We start from the raw sequence: 19,793 nt of genomic DNA, 5'->3' as shown, positions 1-19,793 counted from the left end.
TTTTTAATATGCCGTTGAAAGCTCCAGAAAAGCTGGTAAGTGGACCTAAAGTTACTATTATTTAAGGGAAAACAATGAACTTTTTACAGTTAGCAATTATTTCGTTAGCATTTACGCAACTACTGCTTACATCAATCATTATCCTTTCAAAGCAGTATGGGAGATGTAGTTTTAATGCTTCCTAAAATAATAATTTTAGCTTTATTCATATAAAAAATGTTTTAATATAAACAGATTGTAGATAGCAAGTTAACTTATATTAGTAATATGGATATAAAATCCCGTATAAATAACCAGAGCTAGCTTGGGAAAAAAAAAGGGGGCGGGATTTTTACTCTGTTTTCAAAATAAAAGCGGTTCGACTTCCCCCGGTTGCGCATTTCCGTTACCATCACGTCACTTCTGGATGTCAATATGCGGCTTGGTGCGGCGCTGGGAAACAGAACCACTGGAAAGATGTAAACCAAGTAACCAGCGAAGACCAGCCTCAACGAAGACACTAAACGTTACCTCCAGGGAAACCGTGCTTTAGGCCGATAAACGCAACCCCAGCAGCGGGCAGCTCGTCGGGTCTCTATCCGAAGCGGCGCAGCGTCTGTCTAAAGCAGCCATCTTTTGTGCGAGAATGTACGGGGCGACGCGGCGGGCCTGCTCGGGCTCTGGCCGGGGCCGGAGCCTGCTGATGCTGACAACCGCGCTCCTGCTCTCGGTTATCGGGCTGCTCTCCGGGCTGCCCGGCGTCACCGAGGCGAAGGAGTGCGACAAACCGTGTATGAACGGACAGTGCAACACCGCTACGGGCAGCTGTGTGTGCTTCCCCGGCTGGGTTGGGGACCAATGCCAGCACTGCGGAGGGCGATTCAGGTAGAGTGAACACACGGGCAGAATAAAGCAGCTTTTATCACTGAGACAGGTTGTGTATGACGCCTGCGTTTGCTTTGCTTTGGGCGAAATCTTCGGTAATTCAGAGCCCAGGTAGTATGTGTGGAGGTGCCGAGCGGTGCACACCTGAAGCAGATACCGGTCTCCTGCTACTACTGTTGGGACCAACGTTAACACAAGGACACAGCTGCCCTGGTTCAGATCCAGTTCATGCTTGTAAAGATGCTGAATAGTGATCTGAATCATTATTAAAGGTGTAGCTGGCTTCCAGTTGGGGCCTCAGTACCTTTTTAAATCTTCATAGTGTCACCATCTTATCACTGTCAATGTACACATCAGTACATCCTGACTATAATTATCTACACTGGGGCTGCAACTAAGATGATTTTCTATATTTATACTCTGTTTTTTTTGATGATAAGGTGTCAGAAAACAGTGAAGAATTACCATTTCATTTTCCCAGAGGCCAAGAAGATGTCATTAAGTTGTGTTTTGTGTGACCAGCAGCTTTAAACCCAAATGTGTTCAATTTAAAATGACCTAAATCGAAGAAAGGCGGCAAGTCCTTACTTTTTAAAAGCTGCTATCGGAGATTGTCATTTGTACATATATATATTCTCTCTAACAGTTGACTGAATAATTAATCAGATGAGCAGTTTGGCATTTATCCACAGTTCAACCACTCAAACTCATCATGCTTTCATAAACCCCAGCCATGTATTTATTTATTTCTCATTGCCAGAACACATGGTGATGTCTGTGGTTGTGTTAGTGAAGAGTTGGCAGCGTCCACTCTGCTGAACAACAACAGAGGTGCTCACTGCTGGAGGTCTCAGCAGGGAGTATTAATGGAGGTACAGCCCAAACTGGCTGTTTTTGTTGTTGCTGTAGGTTGGACTCAGTGTTGTCTGGCTTCATGAGACTGTTTGAAATACAGCCGGTGCCATGCCAGTGTTGAACCAAAGGACTTGGGTGTTGTTTGACCCACTCAGAAAACTGTCACTCACTGACAGGACTGCAGCAGCTCGGGGTCAAAGTATAGACAAAGTCTGTTTTTACAGCTGAGCCATGCAGGTTGGTGGAGGCTGAACTCGAGAAAACATCTGAGAGGTGGGAGGAAGGCGATCACCTGATAAGACCGATAACACATCCGCTCTCACTAGCCCCCTCTCTCACCATGTTAGCGCTCTGTGAACAAAGCATAGTGACGCTGCATACTGTGTGATGGCAAATTAAAAAAGTGTCAAATGTCAATAAGAATATTCAGTCAGTGAGTGCTGCACATACTTTTCTCTGAGCCCATTAAAGTGTCTCTTTTCATTTGCTGTAGTTTACATTGTGCTCTGATGTTCTGGTGGAGAAAGTTGTCCTGCATTACCTGATGACTTTGTTTAGACAAAATCAATGATGATGACGCTATTGGCCAGTTTATATAGGACTGTGCCTTTCTGCAGATCCTGCCAAGATAATATAAACAAGCATTTACTAAAAAAGCAACTTTGTCCCAAATTCATTTTCCTTGGTTAAGTTAAATTTGAGCTCATGTCGTAATGTTATACTTCTGCTTCCCTTCTTTTCTGGTTGTTAGCGAGCTGATCTTATTCCAGCTTTGTGATGAGTTAGCATGTCTGTGCAGCTAAAACGTGTCCATCAGGGTGTGCCCGGTAGACAGGCCTCAGCTAAGTGTTTTCTGGAAGACCCAAGGTATTTTGGTCTTTTTTAAAAAAAAAATTGATACTCGGGTCATGCTGTCTCAGCCTGTGCAGGAGGTCTGTGGCTTTATGCCTCTTCAGAAATCAGTTGTGGTCAAGAAAAGGGAAGCTGGGACTCTTTGCACATTAGCACAAGCTTATTGCTGAGCATATCTGAACAAGTGAAATGGAGGCTGAAAGGCTGCTGAGCTTCTAATGTTTCTGAACAGCAGGGTTGAGTGCTCTCTGGATGAAATGTCTCATCTTGGTTGTGGTGAAAAACTGAGAGCCCATCGCTCTCAAGTGTCAGTTGTAGCAGTCTTTCTCCCACCAGCTGCATCATGGGTAGCGTGGAGGCTCCGGTGTTAGCATGAAAGTCTTGGGTTCGAGGGGAATGGAGCTGAATGGCTATTTTCAATAATTATTTTTCTGATTAGTTGTCAGAAAATAAGAATAAATGCATATCACAACTTCCCAGAACCACATTGTGCATTTATAACATTATTATTCAGAAGTGTTTATAACAGTATGAGATGGAGAAAAACTCCAAGTCCTCATGTCCTTATGTCGTTAGAGGTTACTCACAGATGGAGATGTTCCCGATGACTCATTTCCATGTCGATCAAACGAGAATTGAAATCTTGACAAGGTAAACGTCCAAATGCTTGAGCTGAATGTGGTTATTTTGCATTGCTCTGGTCGAGTGCTTATATGATTTTTCTGACACAGCCTATACAACCTCATTTTTATTTACTGTTTTAGATGTATGTATTTAGATTTCGTTTCATTTCCTGGATCAAAATGCTGCCAACATCCGGGCAGTTTACTGTATCTTAGACACAACAGTTCACATTTTTAGTAACTGATTAACTGACCAGTATTTCTGGTGCTGACTCATTTAGTGAACTAATTGCACACATCCCTGGCTACAGGACGCAGACGCTGTTGTGTGGCTCATCCAGGCTCGATTGGTTCAGTGTAAACAACAACGAGGGGTCTTAATGGCAGTATATTGGGATCTCTGTGTAAAAGGGGCCTGTGGCTGCTGTGTTTGTCTTCTCCTCCAGCTACTTTTAAAAGCAGCGTTAAATTGTCTGTTTCTACTCTAAACCTCTGTTGTGTAGAGAAGTGGTGAGGTGGATTGGCTCTGTCTCCCCTGTCAGGGCTGTCAGAGGTTGTGGTGCAGATTGTCTGCTGGAGGAGTGTTAGTCTGACCTGAACTTCACTAATAACACAGCAGGGCACTGACATTCAGTATTGTGTTTATCAGTGAAACTTCTATGATGCATTTATCAGCGCTGCTGCAGCTTCCTCACCCCGTCAGGCTAATTATCATTGAATGGAATAGTAAACCTGCTGCTCTGTGATCCCAGATTTGCCTGGATACAGGACTGTGTTGTTTTGTTAGCCCGGTCAAAGGGCCGATAGTTTTCCAGGGAGAGCCTGTGGTTCGAGGCCGTGTTTAGCATACAGACAATGCTACCATACAAGGCTGGGTGAGTGCTGGTAAAAGCAGCTTTCTGTGGCAGGGTCGTGCCAAGATGGAGTCCCAATTAGCCATGAGGGTCAAAATCAACATGAGGGAGGTGGCGACAAAACAGACTAGAGTGTTTTGTTGTTGTTTTATGGCAATAAAAAAAGAACAACTTAAGATTGTGTAGCTAAGTGCGAAAATGTTCCCATGGGTCTCAGTGTGTAGATCCCATTAGGGCTGGGCCCAATATTAATAAGAATATTTTCCTGCTAAAAACCATATGTCAGAATTGATGTTCAGTAGAATGAGCCACTTCTACTAAACACTCTTTACCTTGCAAAACCAGACCTCACTGTCTTTGTTTTTAAAGGGTCAGTTCACCCAAATTTCAACAAAACAAACTGTTTTGCCTCTAGTGACGTCCAGTCGTGCAGACAGCTCTGGTTTCATTTGCCAGTGTTTGAGAGTTGTCCATCTTTGAGATTTCTCCTTTCATCCCAACACAGTGGAGCTTGTTTGTTGTGCTCACAGCAGTGAAATATGACATTTAGAAAACTTGCAGACATTTCGCCTGTGACTGCAGAGAATCCACAGACCTCATTCTGAACATTTATGAGACTGTTTGATAGAAGTAGTTCCAAGACTTCACTGTTGATAGTCAGAGTGTGAAGTTGACTTTTTTCTTATGCAAGTCTCTTTTTTTGTCTGTAGTATTTGTTTCATGCCTTTCTTGAAGAGTTGGTAGCAGAAAGATGAAGGGAAATGAGGCAAGAAAGATGAGGAATGAAATGTGAGGCAGTTCATGGCCGGGGTCAAACCAGGGATGTTGCAGCTTATGGTTTTGCACGTTAAAATGTAATTCCTCTATGTATGGACAGATTCCACTTCAGGTAAATAAGAGAGTGTATATATCTGTATTTGGGCTGAGTAATATCATCCGGCTCACACTTGCTTGTTAATGGTCCAGTTTTCTCTGGGTATGTCTGTCTGGGGAAAACCGTTCCTGCCGCTGTACAAGCCGAGCTGTTGAACTGCACAGTCGACTGGTTTATATTTTAGAAGCTCAGGAAACCTAAAACAGTAACGCGACAGTTATAAAATGTCTAAAAACACATTTTCTCTGGTTTACTAGAACTTGTAGCTTGTAACTGTTAATGTTGATGAGATTTACTATAAGGCTGAACAATATCTGATTCATGCTCTGATCAGATCATTTCTACAAAGGTCAGCTTTATGCTTCTTGGCACAAAGGCTCCCAAAGACATGCGACTGAATTTTTTTTTTGTTAGTATGAGATGGAGCGTTTGCCAAGATGAATTTGTTTTTGAGGAGGATCAGGGTTATGAGCCAGTTTTCTTTTGCAGTGGGACGAGGTGGTAAATGAATGCCTTGTCCATGCCACTTAAAGTAAGCTTCTCATGCGCGTTGATGTCCTGGCACCAGTTCTGACTCCCCCAATTTCTAATGCGGTTAATGTGCAACTCTGTGCCAGCTAATGAAGTGAGCTTCCTGCTCATGTTTAATTGCATACACAGAATGTTTGAATCTGTATTTTGAAGTGTTCAAATCAGGTTGAGAAATAAACACCATCATCAGTGCAGTGTAAACGTTTCCCATATGCTGAGTCAGACGTCCTGTCATCATGGCTGGTAAAAAGATGAACTCTTTGATACTGTAACCACAAATAAGTTTCCTGACCTTATCTTGCACATGGCCAGCAATGTGTGTTGGGTAACTTTTTTGAATATCCATCATTGGACATTCTCACACCAGGGTTTATTATCAGTGTCATCAGTTCTGCAGAAAAGACGACTAGCACTCTGTTCTCATGGCTGCAACTAATGATTATTTTCATCATCAATAAATCTGTTGATTATTTTCCACGTTCTCAGAGTCCAAGGTCACTTTTTCAAATTGTGTGTTTGTCAGACCCAGAGTTTAAATTTAAAGATTGTCAATTAACAAGGGAAAAGCAGCCAGTCTTCACATCTGGGAAGCTGGAACAAGCTTATATTTTGCATTTTCTCTTGATAAATGATGAATGCATAATTAAGAATGATAATAAAATCAAGTCCATACCAGATGGTAAATTCTTGACCCACAGAAATTGCACATTAAATTTTTAACAACAGACACATGCTGATGCATTTGTCCTGGTCTGACATTAACATGGTTTTGGTATTTGCAGTTTCACAGTTTCACAGCTCTCTGCTTTGTGGTGCCTTTGTAGTCTGTTGTGCTGTATATTAGTTCATATCCATCCCCAGGCGCTGTCTGGAACCTGTTTGAAGGCTGACCTCACTTTACTAAAGGCCCCACTGTGCGACCAGCCTGCCTGCCCTCTGCACACACTAATGGTCCCCACAGTGGTACTACTGATTTGTTCTTTTTTCAGCCTGCTGATGCAGAGGCACAGACGTTTGTTCCATCCCTTTCCTCAGGTACCTGGAGTCCAGATGGTTTTGCTTACAGCTGTACAGAAAGGCTTTAGGTTGACCTGGCAGGGAGCTATCTGAGAAATCTTGTAAGGTGGCATCAGTAAATTGTGCTCAACATGTGTGTGATGCTCAATATTAAAGGACAGAATTTAGTTTTTGCGGCTGAGGTGAATCTCAGGTCTCAGCAGAGGCGTGATGCATTTTAAGGCTGATGAAAGGACACGTTTGTAAAGAAAACACTGATCTCAGTGAAGCCGTAACTCACTGAGGTGGGAAAGCACAGTAACTGGGAAGATAGCCACTGCTAATAATTTCAGAAATATTTACTGACTGACTGACTGAGGAGCGTATTTTGGCTACGTTGCCTTTGTTGATTTGTTGCCTGCGGGCAGTGTTACGGCTGCTGCTCAGTAACTTTATCATTTCATGTCTATATATCTGTTATCTGTTGGCATGGCAACATTAACAAGAGAGGATGGCATATTTATTGTTGATTACATCATCTGGTGGATCTTCACCCCAGGATATTTGTATTCATCATCCTAAATATCATGCAGCACACTGGGTAATATGCCATAAAATTTCTGTATCCCCAGCAAATAATTTTGATTTTATCAAGGTAATTTTCTTTTTGCCTGCATGTGCAAAATAATCTGAAACTATCACATTATGTCTGCCACTGAGATGCATGGGGATACAACAATAAAAGTGTAATTTCCCCCCCATAATATTCCCTAATTGATTTAAAATCTCATCTCAGCAGCAGCACGTCTACCTAGACAGTCTGAGGGGAAAACCCTTTTGCCTCTGAAGCATTTACATTCTGTGTGAGCTTGCTCTTTTACCCTCCAGCCTTTGCCACTGAACAGCCCTGTTGTTGCTTTTGAATGAAGGATCGTGTTTGCTCTGCTCTCGTGCTGCTGTACCACTTTCCCGTTTGCCGACCACTTGGCTCTGCAGCAGGGATGCTGTTGGCATGAGAAGGAGTGGCTGTTGAACGTCATTGTGAATGCGATGCTCTGCTTGTGTCAATGCAGATCTAACAACGGGAAGTACAAGCAGCTGTTGGCTTATTCTTTATCTGATGGCATTTTTGACAGCTTCTGTTTAAACTGACAGTTGTCATTTTAAAAGTGTAGCAGGACATAGTGACAAGAAATTTGATTTAGGTTTGTCAATTTTTCTGCTGCACAGGAGTCAAAGGATGATACAGTATCATTTGACTCTTCCACAACACATCCCTCCTTATGTTTACAGATTTATTAACCAACTATAAAGGTGCTATATGAAAGTTTTTCTTGCCGTTATACAGCAAACATTAGCAACAGCTGTTTACTTACCAGTCTAGAAGAAATGTTAGTACAGCAGTTGAAACCAGTCCCACTTTTAAAGCTTGTTTGCTCCTACTTCTGTCATTTTTTTTCAATATGTAGCACTGATCGTCGTATTCTAACCTCATGTGTTGTAAATGCAACAGTGGCCGAAGCTCTTGGCAAGTGACCATTACCACCACCTGGTCTTGGCAAGGAACCATGTTCAGGGGCAAAGAAAAGCTATATATCAAGAAAACTTTGCCTTCAAGTAATTAACTATGGTAGTGGAATAAACTAGTTAAGAAGAAGGCATCTTTTTAAACAGTCTGTAAAATTCTCATTTTCTGCTTGCAAAATGATCAATAGATTAGAATTGATAGTTGACACACCTGATGAACAGTCAGTCAAAAGCTCATGGAAGGTTTTACTAGTGTGCTTTGTCTTGTTTAACAAGAGCTTTGGTTCGGCTCAGATGCCATTTTGGTCCCATTATTTTTCAGACACAGGCTGCTTTCCTTAAATTTCCCCCTGCATGCTTCATCATAATAATAACCCTGAAGGGAGCCGTTAATAAAATGTTTTACTGCCCTATGGTTGTAAATGACCATAATATATCTGCCAGGGGCATGATATGTCAATAGACTGTGCTTTGACTTTTGCATTGCATAAAAACTAACTTTATAGCCTGAACTGTGTCCAAAAAAAGAAGAGAGCACAAGACTGAACATTTCTTTTGGCTCTCTGTTCAAAGTAACTTCTGTTTCTTATCTGCAGTTCTGGTAGATGATTGGTTGTGTTGATGGACACCCCAGCAGCTCTGTAGCACACACTTGTTAATGATCCTCAATCATTGAAAAGACGAATCAGGGCTCCAGACTGGGACCAAAATTTTTGCATATATGGCCTTTTTTTTGAGAGTATGTGAGTTTAATTTTCACATTGCATTTGTACGAGTGCATGATGAAGATTAACCTGTTTTGTTGGCATGGGAACTGTGTTTACCACTGTGAAAGTGGTACTTTTTCATCTTCACTGGCTCAGTCGGTCTCTCCTTACCTGCACTCTCCCCGGCTGCACTTTCATCATCAGTGCACATGTGCATGCAAAACAAGCCTGGTGGAGAGGGAGAGAAAACAAGAGGTCCCAGCACAGACACAACTGATGACGAGGCTGCAGGGGCAGACAGGGAGAGAAGGCAATGCAGAAGCTAACAGGGACCTTAACAAACAGACAGTTTCCAAGGCTGCAGTGAGAGCGGATTGCTATGCTGTGTGTGCACAGTATGTAACTTCTGCCACTAAGGGTCTCTCAGTCAAAACAATAACAGAAGACAGTGTTGGGTGATGGGAGTTGTTGTCGTCACTACCAAGCTTCTCCTGCTTTGGATTCAGGAGTTTTTTACCAGGAGCGGAATTATCTACAGAGGTCTCCTCAGTGAATATAACCAGTAAAAACACTGAATAAAGCAGTTTAACATTTAAAGTCAATATTTTAAAGTTTGTACAGCAGACACAGGACGTCAGGGAAGGGTTGGGAGCTGAGACAGCTGCTAACCTTTGTTTTGATTGTTTCACTGATAACTCATGAACCAGATGTTCAGGAGGGTTTTACAGGCAGCTGAATTATCCGCAGAGATCTCCTCCTCTCCATAACAAACAGACCAGGGGATTAAAACAGGTAGAAACATTGAATAAAGCAGTTTCAAGTTAAAAATCACAAATTTGCTGATGCTCTCCGGCAGACACAGATCATCAGGGAGCTGCTGAAAGCTGAGCTGTCCAACATTTACTTGGTTTTTTTCTCTGATAACTTAAGATCCAGATGTCTGATGACTGAAATCCTTCATCTGTTTAAAATACATAATTGAAAACGACCAAGGTGTAAAAAGTGTATCATAAAATGTTGCTTAAAACTAGATAAAAGTTGATTTTGAGCTTATGGCAGACAACAACAACAATAACACCAAAGCATGCACATAGGTGACGTGATGTCATTGACAGATGACCATCAGCATGATTAAAATCACAGATTTCTTCAGGTTTGAAAAGTGCTGGAAACATTTGGGATAATATAAGAACACAGCTCAAGAAATATATCACATATGTCTGGTCATTTTTACATATATTTTAACTTTAAGCTTGAAACTTTGTTACACAACGACAGAAAGAAACACAAACCTGCAGGGACGGGGGCAACACCCCAAACACTGAGCCCCTCCCTCTTTGCCTCTTCTCAGAGGCCAGATGAGAACAGTGGCTCAGTGGAGGAGAACAAAATGGTCATCATGTTCAACACTGCCTGTAACATGGAGAAAGAGGAACCTCTGTTCAGTGCGACCAAATCATGTGCTCATGTGACCGGCTGACACAGTTGGTAGCACCAGTGCTACCAGTGGAAACATTAGTCTTGAGCCCTGACTGAATTAAATTACTGAATGTTAATTTAACTAAATTACTGAATCCATGTTAAATTTGAAACATAGTGCAGTATGTAATGTGAAGAAACAAGATCTAATCCAATCACTAAGAGTCACACCCGTATCTGACAGTATTTCCTCTAATTTTATACAGCAGGGAACAGTTTTACTTGTGGTTTCAGATCTGTTCCTGTTTTTATCCCTATTTAAGTTTTCAGGTTCAGTTCAGACACATCACTGATGAGCCTACAGAAAGTTGTAGTTTGATTAGCACGTGTTTCTGGATATGTTCACTAACCTCCAACCCTGTAGGTGGAAGGGAATGAAATGTGTTTAAAAAAAAAAAAAAAAAAAAAAAGATCAGCAGCAATCCATAAATATGTCCAGTAAATATGTCGATGCAACTGATAATGCACAGACCTCATAGTCAGCAGCTTTCAATAACTTGTGTATAATGGTTTTCAGTGGATTGACCATAGAAACCGAGACGTATTTAGTTTCAGTTTCTCAAACCTAATGTTTCAATACTTTCCACAGAGTTTGCTACCAGTCTATTGGGATGGCAGCAAAAAGTGTAAGTCTATAAACTAGATGCCAAGAGGCAAGTAAGAAGTTATTTAACTGCTCTCCCTGTGGTCAGTAAACACATAAACTGGATGAACTTACCCTTTAAATGTTCCTTAAGTAGATGAAACTAACAAAAACATAAGGTCTAGCATAGTATATAAATTAATTTGGATTATTTTTCTAGTGTTTCAGAGGAATGTTTTGTAGTATAGTAATAGAGTAGTCTCAGTGCTACTAAGTAAGCTGTGAGCATGCAGCAGTTTGTGTCAGGGTGGGGGTGTGTTGGGTTCAGGAGCGTCTGGAGCCTCTCACCCTCTGAGAGAGCTCTGTTTATCTGCTAGCTGGGAGAGCTGAGAGTCCCAGCAGGGCCTGACTGTATTAGCTCTGAGAGATCTGTAATTACAGCGTTAGTGTACTCGTTAGCCAGCCGCTGAGACCTGCCACGTGAAGAGAGCTGTGTGTATCTACTCTCTTAAAGTGCAAGCAGTGAGCCAGCAATGTTCAGCCAAGCTCCATGTGTGGTTGTCAGTGTGCAGAAGTGGTTTGGTTTGCCACACTTCACTGACTGTCTGATAAACATTTCCATCCTCAAGCTGTAGAGATAGCGCAAGAGCATTATTGCAATATAGTGTCATGTGTTTGGCCTGTAAAGTTGTCGTTAACTTAACAACACCCTCGGCCTTGGACTGTGAGCCTCCCAGCCCACACAGCTGGGGCTATTGGCCTGCAACTCAGCAGCTATGGGCGCAGTTTTCAATAACACAAAGTTGCTCCACACTTGTTGCCTAGATGCAAATAAAAACTTAGATATGGAGGATCTGCCTCAGAAGACTGTTGGTTTTAAAAAACACCTTTCATATGTCTTGTGCAAAAACGGGCACAGAATAACATCCTGTTTACAAAGTGGAATGATTTAATTTAAAAATACATCCACGCAAGGTCAAGACAAACTGATATTTAGTCGAGATGTTGATCACTTGTGCTTTATTTGTGTATCTCAGTAAGGGCGTCAGTTTTGGTTGTTATTCTCATCACCACACAGAGATCTTTAGCTGACTGTCGTATGGGAGGAGTGTGTCCTGCAGCTTTCTCAGCAGACTTTTAGTCTGAAACGGTGCTGAGAGACTGTTTTGGAACAAGACTGTGACTGGGTGTGTTAGCACAGTCATTGCACCCTGAGACCTACATCAGTAATGATACAATCCAGACTGCGTCTAAGTGTCCCCTGTGTGATCTAGCTCCCCTCTGCTGCTGTGTCATCAAGCTGGAATTGATCAGGCAATAACAGAGGCCGGACACTGTACTTTACTAGTGTTTGTGGCTGGCCTTGGTGTCGACTCCAGATAATAATTTGCTGCGAGGTTTAATCATTCTCAGCCCTTTAGCTGTCCTGTCGGCTGCCCGCTCAACCACAGAGCTGCATGTTCTGAAAAGTGAAGTGGCAGAAGTTTGTGTTTACCTGCTCTGTCTCTGCTCTGCTGATGGCCTCTTGTGTAACAACGTTGTGTGCAATCGTTTCTGTGGTGTCTCTGCAGAATGCTCTGAATATTATAACTGCAACCTGAATGTTTTAATCTAATGTTTAGTATTTCAAAGCTTTAGATTGTGACATGATGTGATATGTGACAGATATCAGGGTTGCAAAGTTTCCTGAACATAATTATTTTTATTATTATGTTTCGGTTTATCGACCAACATCTGAAACAATAGTGCAATATAGTAGATGTTGTCAGAAATAAAACAAAGTCCTGGATCTTTTTTCTATCATGGTTCCCAGTGCAGGTCACCAACCTCATCAAGATGATGAAAGACATTCAGTGTCCAACATTAAGATACTAGATAACAGGCTGAAGAAAAGTAGGTCATATCAAGAAGTGATAAAAATCTGTGTGTCAGACACTTTAAAGAGAATTAACATCATGAAATACTTGGGTAGTTTCATGTCTGAATAAATTATTATTATTATTATTATTATTATTATTATTATTATTATTATTATTATTATTATATTTTCTAAATAAATATATAAATATATATATATACACACACTTTAAAAATTTCAGTCACATTTTTTCAGCTTTGCCATAACCCATGTGTTACAATGATAATTTAAAAAAAAACATCAGTCTTTACATTTGAGAGACTGGAAAGTGAAAACGTTTTACGTCATAAGTGGCTGATTTGTTGATGCCAGATCATTTCATCACTAAGTTGATTTACCAGTTTATTAATGTGTCAAATAGCAAAACTAAGTCGTACCAGCAGCCCTCATTGAGCATAATGCAAACATCCGGATGCTAACATGCTCACAAAGATAATGCTAACACACTGATGCTCTTCAGGGATAATTTTTTACCTTGTTCACCAACTTGGTGTTAGGATGCTCACATTTGCTATTTGGCACTAAACACAGAGGACTGCTGAGGCTGATGGGGTTGTCAATAGTTTTACAGGTATTGGGTCATAAACTACAGTATTGGACTAAGATAATGATGCTGCTAAGGTCAGAGTCCAGAGCTCTCCAAAGTGATTTTTCTACTTTTCTTTCTGGGAAGTTGTGATGGGAATATGTAAAACAAATATCAATAGATAAAATAAAGTGATGAAGAATTGCTCAGAGACCTGCTGGTGTCTTTTGGCAGCCGCTGATTAATTATTGTACCTTAAAACATTTGACGGTTATTTTACATTAAAATTCAAATGAAGTTTGTCAACAGTTTGATGAAAAGCATGTTTCGGTTACAGTGATGCCTTCCATACAGATCCATTGGCTTCCTCTTCTTGTTTGTGTCCTGCTTTTTAATGTGGCATTTGCACATTACACCCAGACTCCGAGTAGAGGACACAGTTTCCATGGTTTCAACTCGTTTAGAATAACAAACATGACATCTTCATTTGTAACCTTGAATCTCTCCTCACTTTTCTTTCTCTCAGGCTGACGGGGCCCTCCGGGTATCTGACCGACGGACCAGGAAACTACAAATACAAGACCAAGTGCACATGGCTCATTGAGGGACAGTAAGTACAGTGCAAATCTCCACCGGGGGCAGACTCCAGATCAGGACTGGACTTTGAAATAGCTATGCTGTACTTTCCTTTTGTGCTGTCAGATTAAACATTATACGTTGTGATCCAGAAGTAGTTTTTCAAATGATCATCTGAGGTGGTCAAACACACACGGACTCAGTATCAGTATCAATCGGTAGAACGAAGTTAAACTACATTTAACTGATACTCCATTATAGATTTCACACATTAATTCAGCTTTTAAAAAAAAAAACAAAGGAAGGATTCCTAAAACGTTTAGACAGTTGAGAGATGGACTGTGAAAACTGAGGCTGCAACTCAATATTGTAAATAAATATATTTCCAAGGTGCCCATAATGATGAAATATACACAGTCTACACTGCAGTCCTTTGCTGAAGTCCTTCCAGCAGAATATACACTGTCTAGAGGATGATGGGTGGAAATAAATGGCAAAGTAACTGAGAAATTCAATACTGTGTCTGAATTGTTTAAGTCAGCAAAACCATAGCACAGAGTATCGATTCACTGGGTTGATTCCTAATTCTTCTGTGTGCCAGCTCCTCCAAACCAGCGCTGTTTGATTACATTTACATTTCAGGCGTTTAGCCAGTGCTTGTTCAGGCACGTTCACCACGAGGCTCAGGACATCACACTCATGTCCTCCTGGACATAAGTGTGGCTGTTCCAGGGTTTTGAACTTCTGACCTTCCCGTTTTCCTGGATGGCGCCTCTAATCACCGGGCCACTCTATCGTCCAGCATTTTCATTATGTTCTAATGGCACATTGATATGCTGTCTTCAGACCTCAGCCTGTTCTTAGCAGGAGGTTAATGCAGTGACACGTGTGCTGTGTCCATCAAAATGACAAGAATACTTTAAAAGTGGGGGTTTCATAAGCCCCAGACATGCATTCACTTCAAGTTTCAAGAGTCCCTCTGCAGGGGCCTGATGAGACCTCAGCCACAAATATGCAGTGACAGGATTTGAAACCTGTGTCTGCACGCCTGATGTGCTGTGTCCCGCTGCCTTGCTCAAAAGAATCTTGAATAGGATAATTCTTTATCAGATCTCCAGTCACTCCATACTTTTGAAACATTCACCAGTCACAAGTCCTCTTTTCTAATCAAACCTCGGGGCTGCCGCCAGTCCTCAGTTTATTAGTCTGCTAGGGGGAGGGAGGAGTGAGCCCCTGCTTCACACTAATAAATAAAATTTAGAGGAGAAAAATGTGACTATTCATAACATTTCCTGTATAGCTTATGCCCTCATCATAGTGACGCTAAATGGAGCTTTGTCTTTCTTCCCCCCTCTTTTGAATGATATTATTTTGCAATCTTAACCAAATTATCTTAACCAGAGCGAAACCATTTTTTTTAGATGTCTTATGTCTTAAGTTTGAAACCTATGAAATGAGCGTGTTTTTCCTGCTTTAATGTGATAAACTCTCAGCCTTGGACTCTTGGTTAATTCATTTAGCACAGTGGAAAAAGTGCAAGAGCAAATCTAACCTGCTATATCAGTGACATGGTGTGAAACTTCATGGTTAAGTTTTAACAGCTGGATTTCATGTTGCAGTACAGCTGTTAGATTTAACACAGTAAACACAGGTCATCATGTAAAGTAAAATATTTGAATGGTATCTATTAATTTTCTTGAGCTATTGACTCTGTGGTTTCATACAAATGTAGAGTCAGGGTGGGGATCTGCCTGCAGACAAATGGTAGGAATAGTTTTGCCATAGCAGCTAGTTAATTATCCGCCTTCTATGCTGTTAAAATGTAATTTATTCAGCTTGTGTGGTGACAGAGGGTGTTGCACTTTGAAATCAGCCACTAAAGCTGGTCAAACAGTAACTTTCCACAACCTGTGTACAGCTGAGCTTTAGAAAACAAGGGGGTGTGGGTTTCATTAGACATATTATTACTTCTTACTTAACAACTAGTGTTAAGTAAGTAGACTTGGTCATCACATGTCTAATTGGCACAGTGGCAATCTGAATTCTCCCAATATAATGAAATGCACTTTTCCTGGAGGGTTGTTAATGTTATTAGTTTCTTAGGAAACTGTATTTTCAGTTTTGGGAAAGAAAAGTGTGTGTCTGTGTGTGTCTGTCTGTGTCTTTCTGTGTGTCTGTGTCCAGGGCTTGTTTTCTGTTTCTGTCTGGTTTCTCACAGTTGGACCAGTTGACACTGTGTTAAAAAGCAGCCTCAGTCTTCGACCACAAAAGTTAAGGAATAATTTTGGATGACAGGAGTTGTCTGAACTACAAGTGTGTGTTTGTTTCACCAAATTTGAAGCGAATCAGCCGGGTCACAAGTTCTGTCTTTCACACTGTCTTAAAAAATGCATTGTTTCTATATATCAGTGCAGCAAATACACTGTTTTCAAATCACTGCTATTTGTGCTTAATGTGATAACACAGGAGGGCTTTTAATAGTTCCACCAGATGGTTTTGATCAGTGTTGAAGTCATATCAAACTCAGACCGGTTCTCATGGTCTTCCTCCTTGTGTGTTACCCAGGCCCAACACCATACTTAGGTTGCGGTTCAACCACTTTGCCACTGAGTGCAGCTGGGACCACCTCTACGTGTACGACGGAGACTCCATTTATGCGCCTCTTCTCGCTGCTTTCAGGTACGTTCACTGTGCATTTGACTGAGGGTTGGTTAGCTCCAAGTCTCAGTCCAGTGAGCCTCTGTGTGGACTGGATTTCTACCTCTACATTTTTGTATTTCACACATTTTAATGCAAAAGTTTGGTTTCTCTGAAACATAATTTAGGTCATGTGATTTTAAAACTCACCATTGAGACACAGACTAATAAAAGTGTGTTAGGGTGGTAATGAAAACTCCACCCTAACTGAGAACCTTGTTTTTCAATTATTGAAGAATTATGATGACATAAACAAGAAAGCCTGTTGTGTTACTGTCAATAACAGCCTTGAATTTGACTCTTTCTTGTTGTTGCAGTGGTCTTATTGTTCCTGAGCGTTACGGGAATGAGACAGTTCCAGAGGTGGTGTCTCAGTCCGGCTACGCTCTGCTGCACTTCTTCAGTGACGCTGCCTACAACCTGACTGGCTTCAACATTTCCTACAGGTGAGAGAAACACAGGAAACAGTGGTCACCCTCTTAGATATAATCAAAACATCTTCCACAAATCTCTGGAGAAGTTAATTTCCTCTACAGGATGGTCCTCCAGAACAAATGTAAAAATTAAACACGTTGTTTGTCTTAAACGATACTCTGGGACCGCTCCTTGATCACATTGCTGCTAATCCTCTGCAGCTGAGTGCCAGGCCTCTCACTTTGCATCTCTGAGGGTCCACACATGCACTCGTGATAGAGTCAGTCACTGGATAAAAGTATCTACTAAATGACAAATACCTCGATACTGATCCCCTGGACGAGGCCCTGAGTGCAAATCATTTCTGTTTCACTGGCTGTTGAGATTTAACAAGGTGAAACACCGACGTCACACTCCTCCTTGGAACAAGATGACGCATACAAACCTATCACTTTCTGCATGATTCAGCCTGTGCGCTGGCACGGCTGGTTGACAGCACTTCAGCAAGAGGATCATGTCGGGCTGCTGCCGTCCATTTGCTGCAGTCCGCAGTGTGTTTTTGTTGGATCATTACCCCATCATCTGTCGTTGATGGGCATACTGTGGTATGTGTTGGTAAAGCAGCCAAACATAATCAGTACCTGCCTACTTTTGAGGGACGCTGACATGAGCACAACATGGAGGCAATGAATATAGTAATTTGAGGAGACTGAATTACTTTATGGTAAAAATGTAAATACCACTCAATTTATATTTTGCTTCACAAAACAACTATATAACTATATTCAAGTTAATGAAATCCAGAATTTTCATGATTAGATATGAAGATCTCATGTGAAATCAAACAGTCAAATTTAAGTTTAACACCAAAACTTTTAAGTAAAATCCAAGCTTGAACTTCAGAGCTGCCAAGATAACAAATCAAGCTCATAGGGAACCGATCAGACCTCTGTCCTATCAGGTCACATGCATTATCCATGAAAAATAGAGTTGAGAGGTTTTTTTTGTTTTGTTTTTTTTAATTGAAAAACACTTGTCTCTTCCCAATAGGAAGTTTCATATTTTATATTCTAACAGCACCATTGACCCTTCCAAGGCACACCCTATATTAAAACAGATTTATTGACCAACTTTAAAGTTGATATATTTAAGGTTCTCTTATCGTTGTATAGCCAGCGTCAGCATTAGCAGCTCACCAGTCTAGAAGAAATATTGTGAGTTCAGCATTGAACTTCATTTGTTTGCTCACCAAGAGTCAATGTTAACTCTTGTTTTGCTCTGTCAATACTTTTCTTGAAGTTAGCATGTTAACCAGCTGACTGGTTGGACCATCTTGTCACTGTAGTTTCCAGTTTGTCCTGAAGAGGTAGCGCTGCTCTGGGTGTGTCTCATAACCTCTTGTATTGTAAATGGAACAATGGCTGATGCTCTTGGTATGACTGGTATGTAAACAGCTGTTAATGCTAACATTGGCTATGTAGCAACAGCAAAACTCATAAATGGCTCCTTTAAGTCATCAGGCGTGGTTGAATTTCAGAGTCTCATATTCCAGAGATTGTAAAGTTTGAAATATTATGGCCTTTCAATGCTTCCATACAGTATCATCACTTTAGCTACAAGCAAACGATGGACTTATCTACTCCAGCAATCAGCAGAGTGATGACACTGACTTTTGGGGTCACAGTCTGTCTCAGAGCAGATATAGCATATTGTGGTATTGATGCTGCACTGTACATGTGTAGGATTTTTATGAGGGTAATGTGAGGTAACTGTTGGGCTGGCAAGCTAAAAAACACATAAAATATAAATCAGTTACCACAACCTGCTAGACTGACTCATAACATCAACACTTCTGCAAACTGTCCACATTTATGGCTATCCTTTTTTATCATTTCTAAACGGATCTTCTGTCTCCTCCTGGTTTAGACTTCTCCTTCTTTAATAATTTCTTGCTTTATGAACCCAGGATTTATTATTTATCCGTATGTTATGCATGTCCTCTCTTGTGAGCTGTCTATTGCTTCCCCCCCTTTAGTCTGTGCTTTGACATCTACTTTTCAAAAAGATCTATAAACACAGAAAACTTATACATTTCCATTTTTATACAACAGACCCAAACTAACTCAAAAATATAATCACATTCCTTTTTATTTGCCAAATATCTGTGCATTGGTGCAAAAGACTGTACCCACAGATCGATAGATCAAACTAAACTTCATGAGTCAGAAAGAGACGAAAATGATTTAATTCTCTCCCAGCCGGTTGCTTCGACACATGGCATAAAAAGGAATAGTTTTCTAAAAAAAAAAACAAAGTGGAGCCCGTCCCTTCCAAACATCTGCAAAAAGGACACAATGGACCCCTGCGTTTTTCCCTCGCTCATTTGTGCCGTCACCATAGCGATGGGATTGAAGTTGGGCCGAGAAAACAGAGTCGGATGAAAGCAAAGTGCCCCCAGGCCCCTGGTCTTTGGTGTCTGGGAGAGGTGGAGGAGCCGAAAACATCAAACCATCAGACAGCTGAAGGAACATGAAAGAATGACGAGGGCCCTTTGTGTCTTCTGTCTCCCTCCCAAACATGTTTGTCTACAGTAGGGAAAAACTAACAGCTCACTTCACTCTCGCACTTTGATGGATAATAATGTGGTTTCTTCGAGTTTCTTAGAGTTTTCAAAAGTTTAGACGTTTATAGGAAACATTGGGAACAGTTTTGTTCATATTTTGTGGTTGTTTTCACATGAACATAAGGAAATAAATGTGACATATGTCTGTTTTTCTTCCTTCTTTTCACTCCCTTTATTCACAGGCCATGGATCAATGTGTTTAAGATGAGTCCTTGTTTTGCTCTTATCTCAAGTGCACACACCAGGACTGTGGTTTCACACTGTTGGTGGCGATATTGTGCCAACACGTGTTGC

At 41.1% G+C, this 19,793-nt stretch overlaps 1 protein-coding gene across 3 annotated transcripts in view; it reads left to right on the top strand.

The window, feature by feature from the left end:
• Positions 1-376: 376 nt before the first annotated feature.
• Positions 377-19,793, top strand: part of atrn (attractin) — a 125,912-nt gene continuing 106,495 nt past the window's right edge. For all 3 annotated transcript variants that reach the window (XM_071498090.1, XM_071498089.1, XM_071498092.1), the window contains exons 1-4: positions 377-864; positions 13,716-13,799; positions 16,331-16,444; positions 16,780-16,908. In XM_071498090.1, the coding sequence (XP_071354191.1) occupies positions 626-864; positions 13,716-13,799; positions 16,331-16,444; positions 16,780-16,908 (566 nt within the window). In that variant the 5' untranslated portion in view covers positions 377-625. The remainder of the gene's footprint in view (positions 865-13,715; positions 13,800-16,330; positions 16,445-16,779; positions 16,909-19,793) is intronic.

The sequence above is a fragment of the Trachinotus anak genome, unplaced genomic scaffold (genome assembly GCF_046630095.1).
Source record: "Trachinotus anak isolate AG129_WGS33_773 ecotype Australia unplaced genomic scaffold, CSIRO_AGI_Tana_v1 ptg000015l, whole genome shotgun sequence".
NCBI classification, from domain to species: Eukaryota; Metazoa; Chordata; class Actinopteri; order Carangiformes; family Carangidae; genus Trachinotus; species Trachinotus anak.
The sequence above is the reverse complement of the archived record's forward strand: the minus strand, read 5'-3'. Positions and strand labels throughout refer to the sequence as shown.